The sequence below is a fragment of the Octopus bimaculoides genome, chromosome 7 (genome assembly GCF_001194135.2).
Source record: "Octopus bimaculoides isolate UCB-OBI-ISO-001 chromosome 7, ASM119413v2, whole genome shotgun sequence".
NCBI lineage: Eukaryota > Metazoa > Mollusca > Cephalopoda > Octopoda > Octopodidae > Octopus > Octopus bimaculoides.
This window is the reverse complement of record NC_068987.1, coordinates 74,100,531-74,111,289: the sequence shown is the minus strand read 5'-3', so window position 1 is coordinate 74,111,289 and position 10,759 is coordinate 74,100,531. Positions and strand designations below refer to the sequence as shown.

Genomic DNA, 10,759 nt, shown 5'->3' with positions numbered 1-10,759 from the left:
ATATATATATATATATATATATATATATATATATATACATATAATTATAAATAACAATACAAAAGGAAAACATAAGGAGTGTTTTCTTTTTACTCTTGTACTATATATTCGATATGTTTTGTAGAACAATACATTAAGGAGCTTTTTTTTTTATGAGTACCACTGAATAAGTTGAATCCATATATTGTGACTTAAATTTATATATATATATGTATGTATGTATGTAGGTGCTCTCATGTGGAATTTTATCAACTGTTTGCTACTTGAATTACATTTTGTTGTTTATCATGTTGACTGTAATTTCCACTATTACAGCTGTTATTACGTACAGGGTGCAATGCCAAGCCTCATGTGTTTCTCTTCTCTGACAACCAAATCAAAGATGAATGTTTTATGGAAGACATCAGTATGATTCTTAACACTGGAGCTGTTCCCAATCTCTTTGCTTCTGATGAGAAAGCTGAGATCATTGAGAAGATGCAGAGTGCTGCACGTCAAGAGGTGAGTCATTTTTGTTGTAGTACTGGTGGTACTAGTGTTGATTGTAGTGGTGTGAGTCATGGTGGTAGTTGTGCTTTTACTTGCAGTAAGGATGTTGATGGTGTGGTGTTATTTTGCTTTAAGTTGGTCCACTTCAAGATGACCCCTTGATTCAAGACATTCCATTATGGACTCTCCTGTCATTTTATGTATCAGGGACTACATCGTCTAATGTGTCCCTTCATTGTTAAGTTTGTAGGTGGTATTTGAGGGGAGATGGCTGTTATTTCTAGAAGGTTAGTGACTACAAATAGGCTTCCCTCATTGGCTCACATGGTGAGATGTTACTTGTCACCATCATCATCATCCAGTGTTTTAAATCCGGGTTTTGTTTCCGTTTACAGGGGTGGCCAGATCTACCTCAATGCCATAGCAACCAAGGTAGGCAGGTGCAGCCCACTCCAACATTTGGGCTGGCTGGTGCTCATTCTGCTTTGCTATCTTGAAGCTTGTAATGATAGTTTTTCAGTTGAGATATTCACTGTGCTTATGGTGTTAAGTTTGTAGTATGTTATGATATAAATGCTATTGTATTTTGACACTAGCATAGTATTCATGTTTTGCTGTAACTAATAATAATTAAGTTTACTTTGTTGTTATATTTATCATTTCCACCTTATTAGAATCAACAATATTTACCATTTTAAAACAAACTCATCACTACAGCCTGCATATCTTTGAAAGATCACTTTTGTTTCCATAGCATAATAGTTATACATAATAGTTTATACCTTGAATTTCATTTCTGTATGTCAGGAGGTGAGTATAAATAGTAATTAACTGTCATCACTTGGTACTAACTGTCCTTTCCTTAAATACCTTCTTACCTGATTATCATCTGTGCACATAGAACTGAATTCAGACTTTGTTATTTATATTCTGTGAATACTTTTTCACTCCCAGAGGAAATTAGTCTTTAATAGATATCCACCATATTAGGGAATTCATGGTTCTCCTGACATCGATTTTTCTGCTTTTCACCTTTCTAGGGATTAATAAAATAAGTACAAGTATTATCGATTTTATCCTTAAAAATTTGTGGGTTGTACATTTTATAGAAATCTGTTATTTATAAACTGAATCCCTCATTGGTAGCTCACTTTTCAGCCCATCTAAATTCTAATGATGAAACCAAAAATCATAACAGGAAATCGAAACGTTTTTTGTTGTTTGGACCAAGAGATACTTCAGAGAAGCTTTGGCAACTATTAAGAATATTTGTTAGAGTTTCCTTTCCCAGCACATTCTACTTGAAAATGTTAATAAGGTTCTGCTTGCCTAAGTTTTAAATCAGATTGTTCACGCTTCAAGATGAAATGCCAATAAATGTTAAAGTTTTCCATTTGTCCAGTTTGAAATCAGAGGTGAGCGATCTAGAGAGTCTTGTTCAGACCTTCTTCTCTATGAGGATAAAATGAAATATCATTTTTATTGTTTTTGCTGTCATTTACAGGGGAGAAAGATAGATGCGTCACCATTGGCCTTGTATAATTTCTTTGTTGACCGAGTGAAGATAAACCTTCATGTAGCCCTCACTCTTAGTCCCATCGGAGATGCTTTTCGCAATCGTCTTCGTATGTTTCCATCATTGATAAACTGTTGTACCATTGATTGGTTCAAGGTGAGTTGCAATTCGTTTTCATGTTAAACTAATGCCGGGGACTCTGTCTATGATACGCATGCATATACACATGCAAGCATACAGACATCCACTCACAGACATGCTCTCTCATAAGCATCCACATATCTACACGCAAAGAAACATGTTCACATGTGACAGAGAACACTGATGTAAATGCTGTCTATAGCACACACACACACAAATTTTGGGGGAGGAAGAGAGGGAGAGAGAGAGAGGAAGAGAGTGAGAGAGAGAGGAAGAGAGGGAGAGAGAGAGTGACAGATGGACAGCGAGAGAGAGAAACAGACAGACATATACACAAACATATATAGTTCACTAATGCTCTTTCCAGTATACAGCTATGTATATGTGCACATACAGACATAGGAAAATATACATTCTTCTGAGCATCCTTTGATGCTATCCATCTCTCCATCCATCCATTCAATCAATTTATTGAAATAATTTATAAAGAGGCTGAGTATTCTACAGACAGGTGTACTATTTAATCCTTTCTACTATAGGCACAAGACCTGACATTTTGGGTTAGGGTTAGGGACCAGTCAATTACATTGACTCCAGTGTGTAACTGGTACTTAATTTATCGGCCCTGAAAGGATGGAAAGCAAAGTCAACCCTGGCAGCATTTGAACTCAGAACATGATGACAGATAAAATACCACTAAGCATTTTGCCCAGCTCGCCACCTTGGTGTACTATTTAATGTAATTCTCGAATAGAGTTAGTGTGGCACAGTGTGTGACTAGGCTAGACCTTTGAATTACAGCAGCAATCCATCTGACAAACATCTACATAGTTCCCTGTTGACCCTGTTTCATTCACAATGCTGAGGTTGACCCAAGACAGTGGTAAAAGACACTTGCTCAAGATGCTGCACAATGAAATTGAACCTTGGATCTTGTGATTGCAAAATGGACTTCTTAACTACTAGACCATGCAGGCTGTACCTCTGTGTGTGTGTGTGTCTAGTGTGTATACATACATAAAAATACAGAGAGAGAGAGAGTGTTCAAGATAAATTTGATGATCTTTTTACATCTTTTTTCAGGAACAGCTTAATGTATTGGTGTAAAGTTAATGGCATTAGTGAGCATAAAGTTGTAGTTAAGAAAAGGTTAGCTGACATGGAGGACTGGAATCCATCAGAATATCAAAAAAGAATTACCTGTATCATGGTGATTTGTGCCTAATATTAAAATGCCGATATCACAGCTGCTGCTCAATGCTCTGTATAGGCTGTAAGATGTGACAGGGACAGCTGCAATGGAGACTACAAAGCCATGGGCAGCAAAAAGGGACACAGCAGGCATTTATTCATTGACTGTCAGAATTCATCCATTAACTACAGAACAAGATGATGGAAGATCCAAGCAAGAGAATCTGAGGTTTGGTGAGATAGATGGTTGTTGGCGTCTCCATCATTAAGGAAGCCCTGAATGAGGCCCTTTGCTCCCATTTGTACAAGAGATACAAGGGATAAATTCTGACAGCCAAGGCAATGGAGAACCGCTTGATGAAGGTAAAGAAGCTCCTAAACAAAATGGGGTATCCTGTTGAGCTGGTGACAATCTAGTTCTTCTCAGATGAAAAGAACTTCTGCCAGGATCAGTTGCATAACCTCCAGAACAACTAGTGGTTTGCCTACAATCTATGTGATGCCCCACATATGAAAATAAATTCCCCCAAACTGTGATGGTCTTTGGGTGTGTTTCCTGTGAGGGTGACATCATATTATTCAATATCTTAGGCTCAATTCAGACATCAACATGAAGCTTTTAAAGACTGTAGTCAGACTGTGGCTTGAAAGGGCTGCTGCTGGAAGGATTCAACTCCTTGCCATACCTCCAGAAAAAGTCAGAAGTGGTTGTCAAAGACTTTCTATGACTTCACCATCCCCAGTTTCTTATTTCTTTACTGCCCACAAGGGGCTACACACAGAGGAGACAAACAAGGACAGACAAACGGATTAAGTCGATTCTATCGACCACAGTGCGTAACTGGTACTTATCTAACCAACCCCGAAAGGATAAAAGGCAAAGTCGACCTCGCCGGAATTTGAACTCAGAACGTAGCGGCAGACGAAATACCACTAAGCATTTCGCCCGGCATACTGACGATTCTGCCAGCTCGCCACCATCCCCAGTTTCTGGCCTACTAATTCCCTCGATTGTAACCTCATGAATTACTGTGTGGAGTATAGTTTAGAAAGACACCAACTGCTTTGCCTGCAACACCAAGACCAAGTTGGTGATCAAAATCAAGGCAGTGCTCAACGAACATCCCAAGGACACAGTGAGGGTTGTATATGCAAGTTCTGAAGCCAGCTTGAGGCTGTAGTATAAGATGAGGGTGGCTACATTGGGTAAATTGTTATATATCAGCCATAGTCTAGTTGGAATTTTTTGATTTTTAAAAAAAAATACTTCTATTTTTGGATGGGATATTGTGTTTTCTTTTCCTTTTATGCAAACTCTCAAATTTTGCTCAGACATCTTGTACACACACAAACATACATACATATCTATTTATTTTACAGACTAGAAAGTAAATTTCAAATGCAATATAGCTGTGAAAACATCAGAGAAAGATTGGGTATTTAGTCTTAGAAGATGGAAAAATGTTGCCAGTAGGCAGTTACAGGGAGTGAAACCCCGTACCCATCAGACACTGGCTGCATGCTCTAACCAACAATTACCATCAAGTTTAATGCTAAATAATAGCTTTACAAATGTAAGAACATTTTATAAACAAATTTTGAAGGCACTGAATGAGTTGGCATTTTACAGACAAGACCCAATCTTTCTCTGCTATTTTCACAGCTATACTGCTTTTGAGATTTACCAGTCTCCATATTCTTTGTAATTGTTTGAAATTTACACTTCTGATAATATTCATAATCCAGAGAAGTAAACATGGAGTTACCCATTAAAAGAATTACAGCGGGATTGCTCATACTACGTGATTATTTATATTTATTTCTACTTGATGTGGTTAGTTGAAACCTGAAATGTACCAGAGAGCTATTACAGTACTCGCTTAGAGAATTTATCCTTATATACCCACCTTATATATATATATATATATACTCACATGAGGGGTGTTCATTAAAGATTTCCCCTGACCCACTTCCCAAGGACTGGGATAAACAAAATGTGGCATAATTATTCAGTCTTTCTCTACATAACCACTACCAATGGTGAGACACTTATCCTATCACTTTATGCAGCTGTGAAAACCTCACCTGTAGAAGTCAGTAGGTTGCGTCTGGAGCCAAGACTTTACCTCGGAAATAAGTTCATCATCATCCGAAAAGTGCTTCCCCTTCAAAAAAGACTTCATGGTTGAAAAGAGGTGGAAGTCAGATGGTCCGAGGTTGGGAGAGTAAGGGGGATGAGGAAGGATTTCATAGCTGCAGGAGTGTGCTTTCATCTGGGCAACACATGCATTGTGAACTGGGGCGTTGCCTTGGAGGAGGCAGACTCCTTTGGTCAGCATACCACCTCTCTCTGCTTTGATGGTGTCCCACAATTTCTGCCACAAAGAAACATAATATTTGTGGTGCTCTTTGCCAGAAAATCCATCATCATTACTACATGCTAGTCCCAAAAGACTGTGAGCATCACCTTGCTTGTTGAGGGTTGGACATGAGCCTTCTTTGGAGGTGGTGAGTTATCATGCTTCCATTGCTTCAACTGGACTTTAGTCTCAAGATCATTGTGATGGGCCCATGTTTCATCCTATGTCCAGAGCATACATGTTCAGGGTGTACATGTCCAGGGTGTACATGTCCAGGGCATACATAGGTAAACACGTACACTATTATAATCTGCTGTATGATGTAGTGCTCAACTGGTACTTATTTTATCAACTGTGAAAGGATAATAGGTGAAGTCAACTTTGACAAAATTTGAATTCCAAAAGTAAAAACAGATGAAATGCCATTAAGTATTTTGTCTGACATGCTAACAGTTTTGCCACCAACAGTTCTATATATAATGAACTTATCTTTTTAGGCTTGGCCTTCAGATGCTCTGGAGATGGTTGCCAACAAATTTCTGGAGGAAACTGAAATGGATGAATCTACCAAGCATGAATGTGTTGTGATGTGCAAACATTTCCATGAATCAGTTCGTTTAATGTCTGAGAAGTGAGTAACAACTTTTTCCATTCTCATCCTATACCCTTCTACTTTATCTTGGAAACTGATGGGCTTTTGGTGTGCTTCTTCTAGTAAGCTTTTTTGATTCACCGTTTTAGTGGTTCACTAAGGATAAACTTGTAGCCTCATTTAATCATTGCTGAAAGCAGCTAATTAAAGTTGTAGTGATTTCCATGTTAATGAAGTTGTGTGGCTTAGTGGTCAGGGTGATCAGCTTACAATCGTAAGGTCATAGGTTTGATTCTTGGTGGCGTGTTGCATCCTTGAGCAAGACACTTTATTTCACATGGCTCCATTCCACTCAGCCAGCAGAAATGAGTTGTACCTGTAACTCAAAAGGCTAGCCTTGTCATATTCTGTGTCATACTGAATCTCCCTGAGAACTACATTAAAGGTATGTATGTCTGTGGAGTGCTCAGCCACTTGCACATTAATTTCATGAGCAGGCTGTTCTATTGATTGGACCAACTGGAACCTTCATCATAACCTGTGGAGTGCTAGTAGTAGTTTTCCATGTCTCTTTTTCTTTTACATTGTTTGCTTATGGTTTGCATGTTCTTGCATTGCATGCAACAATAGCTGCTTTATAAAATATACACAGAAGCTACAGTCTTATTGAAGCCTAGAGCTATTCTATCTCTTCAGTATAGTTGTTTTCACATAAGGATTCAGTAGATGATGTCATGAACCATTGATTGGTTAACAACTTTTTGCACTTAGCCATAAACCACTTTTGATAAAATCTGCTATAAGTTGTAATTGAAATTGATCTCAGGTAATAGAATATAAACCTTGAGAAGCTGAGTACACAGACATCTTATATCATTCCCACTCATGAAACTATATGATGCATGACCCCACTTTGAGCTCAAACATCTAGCATCACTATCATTCTTGAATATGTATTTTTTATCTTTTTCTTAGTTCAGTCATTAGACTGTGGCCATGCTGGGGGCACCACCTTAAAGATTTGACCCCAGGGCTTATTTTTTTTAAAGTTTAGAACTTTTTCTAATGGTCTGTTTTTGCTGAACCACTAAGTTACGAGGATATAAACACACCAACACCACACACACACACATCGGGCTTCTTTGAGTTTCTGTCTACCAAAGCTACTCACAGGGTTTTGTTTGGCCCAAGGCTATAGTAGAATGAGTGTGAGATCATAGTTTTGATTCCCAGACCAGTTATGCATTGTGTCGTTGAGCAAAACACTTCATTTCATGTTGCTCCACTCCAGTCAGCTGCAACTGGGTAACCTTGCTATGGATTGGCATATGAAGGCGAGATGGTGGCTCAAGTTTCTACACAGTGAGACTGAACATGGGACCATATTGCTGTTTTATTACCTTATTAAATAAAAATCCTTCTTCCTTTTCATCTTTCTTTTTTCTTTATTTTCTTTTTTCTCCCTCCCTTCCTTTCTCCTTCCCTTCCTTTCTCCTTCCCTTCCTTTCTCCTTCCCTTCCTTTCTCCTTCCCTTCCTTTCTCCTTCCCCTCCCTTCTTATCAAAATAGTAAACCTAAAATTTATCGTGAGAATACATGTTGACATTTTTCGGCTAAGTAGAATGTGGTGATATTAAGCCACTTGGCAGACACCCACAAGATTATCCACCATCTTCCCAACAACAACCTTGGGTACCTTTTTGAAATCCTTATGACAAACACTCACAGACATGCTCATAAAATCAAAAACACAACACAGCTCCCATGACTTTCGGAGACATTTTTTCACGCTCAGAATTGCTGAAGGATGGAATAAACTACCCGCATCAGTTGTTAGCTGTTGAGATACTACATCCCTTAAAACTTTTGTGCTTCCTGAAATCTGCCATCAGTGCACCTGATGGCCTTTTTTTTTTTTTCATTTTCAGTTGTGCACCTGAGCACTGTATACAATAATTTCCTTCATCATTATATCATATTAAACCTTACCCCTTTAGCATTTAAACTGGCCCAAGTATTCTGCATGTTTTATGTTCAGACCAGACAGATTTAACCTCTCACACCTATCTTACAATGTCATTCTAAAAATAGACAATCACATCATCAAAATCTTGACGCTATGAGATAATGCATGATTGATTCAAAACAGTGTGAATAAAAAGGCATTACATTTGACAAAGTAATCTGAATGCTAAAAGGTTAACAAAACTTCAATATGATGGTCTTTCTACTATTTTTGTTTATAAAAGCAATCATTTTTTTAAAGACTTATTCACTGTTCACTTCCTGTGCATATTTTATGTACCGTTCATGCAGTTTTGGCTATTTTTTCTGATGAGCTGAAGTGCACCTGAGCACTGTATACAATAAGTTCATCATCATCATCATCATCATCATCATCATCATCATCATCATCATCACCACCACCACCACCACCACCACCACCATCATCATCATCATCATTATTAGTAGTATTAAGGTGGTGAGCTGACAGAATCATTAGCACACTGGGCTTAGCAGTATTTTGTCTGTCTTGAAGTTCTGAATTCAAATTCTGAATTCAAATTCTGCTGTAGCCGACTTTACCTTTCATCCTTTCGGGATTGATAAAATAAGTACCAGCTGTGTACTTGGGTTGATATAATCAACTTACCCCCTCCCCCGAACTTGCTGACCTTGTACCAGAATTTGAAACCATTATTATTATTATGATTATTATCATCATCATCATCATCATCATCATTATCATCTTCATTATTATTAATAATAAAGTGACGAGCTGGTAGAATTGTTATTGCACCAGGCAAAATGCTTAATGGTATTTTGCCCATCTTTACATTCTGAGTTCAGATTCCACCGAGGTCAACTTTGCCTTTCATCCTCTCAGAGTCGATAAAAAAAGTACCAGTTATGCACTGGGTCGTTGTAATCAACTGGCTCCCTCTCCACCAAAATTTCAGGCCTTATGTCTATAGTAAAGAGGATTATTATCATTATTATTATTAATGAAAGACATAAAAGCAATCATTATATTTCTTTCACTTTGTTTTAAAAATATAAATCAAATTTACTGTTCACTCTTTGATTAATAAACCATATTTACATGTGAGCATGGCAATGTGGTTAAAAAAGTCATGTGGCTCAGTGGTTAGGGTGTTGCACTCACAAGCGTGAGATCAAAGTTTTCATTCCCAGACCAGTTATGCATTGTGTCATTGAGCAAAACACTTCATTTCATATTGCTCCGGTCCAGTCAGCTGTAACTGGGTAACCTTGTAATGGATTGACGTATGAAGGCAAGATGGTGGCTCAAGAAAATCACCTGGATGGAAGTCTTGTGAGCTACGTTTTATATTCAGAATGAATAGTACAACTCATCCTGTGAATCCTGACTAGTTGGGCTTGATTGTTCAGCCATGTCAAAGGAAGTGAGTGGTTAAGAAGTTTGCTTTGTAACCACATGGTTTCAGGTTCTGTCCCACTGCATGGCACCTTGAGCAAGTGTCTTCTACTATAGCCCTACTAAATGGGGCAAACTAAAGGGCCAGCACTTTCAGTAGTATAGTCAGTTACATACACCCCTGTAGTTAGCTAGCTCTTATTTTATCAGCCTCAAAAGGTAAATGTTAAAGTCATCCAATGTTGAATTTGAACTCAGAATGTTATGGGACATAACCAAGTGCCAGCTCTCACCATTTTTGATTAAGTGGATTAAACCTCAACCTGTCTTTTTTTTTTTTACTTCTGTCCAAAGCTATTATGACATCTTACGACGACACAATTATGTCACCCCAACATCGTACTTGGAGTTAATCATGACCTTCAAAAATCTTTTGACATCAAAACGAACCGAGATCCTAACAATGAAGAACCGTTATCTAACTGGTTTGGAGCAGCTTCAATTTGCTGCCTCACAAGTGTCTATAATGCAGCAGGAACTGACTGAGTTGCAACCAGAACTAATAAAGACATCTGAAGATACCGAGAAACTTATGGTGAAAATTGAGCAGGATACTGTGGAAGTTGAGGCCAAAAAGGAGGTCAGTATTGCTATTGGATATAACTATAGTGATATAATTACAGCAATGTGCCTCTCCTCCCCTGAATTTGCTTCTTCATAACTTTCTTTAAAATGAATATGTTTTAGAGAAATTTTCAGAAATATATTTTTGAAGGTAGAAATTAAAATTGCCTTGTTAAATTTGAATTTTTATTTTTATGTGGTTTTTCAGCTCACTTCCCACTCCTATATCTGACAAATTATCATGCTGGCAATAATGGCAAATAATTATATGTTATGAAAAATGTTAAATTACCCCAGATATGAGAGTAGTACTTCATAGCTGATTAAAATTGCCATAGTGTGATATAGTAGTTATTATGGGGTGTAGCCGATGATTGCAGGCTTAAGGAATATATATATATACATATATGTATATATATATATATATATATATATATATATATATAT

General features: G+C 37.6%; 1 protein-coding gene across 3 annotated transcripts in view; it reads left to right on the top strand.

Annotated features, from left to right (window-relative positions):
* The window catches only part of LOC106876428 (dynein axonemal heavy chain 3), a 158,633-nt gene that overhangs the window by 81,829 nt on the left and 66,045 nt on the right, over positions 1–10,759 (top strand). For all 3 annotated transcript variants that reach the window (XM_052969758.1, XM_052969757.1, XM_052969759.1), the window contains exons 29-32: positions 316–501; positions 1,994–2,161; positions 6,195–6,328; positions 10,043–10,328. In XM_052969758.1, the coding sequence (XP_052825718.1) occupies positions 316–501; positions 1,994–2,161; positions 6,195–6,328; positions 10,043–10,328 (774 nt within the window). The remainder of the gene's footprint in view (positions 1–315; positions 502–1,993; positions 2,162–6,194; positions 6,329–10,042; positions 10,329–10,759) is intronic.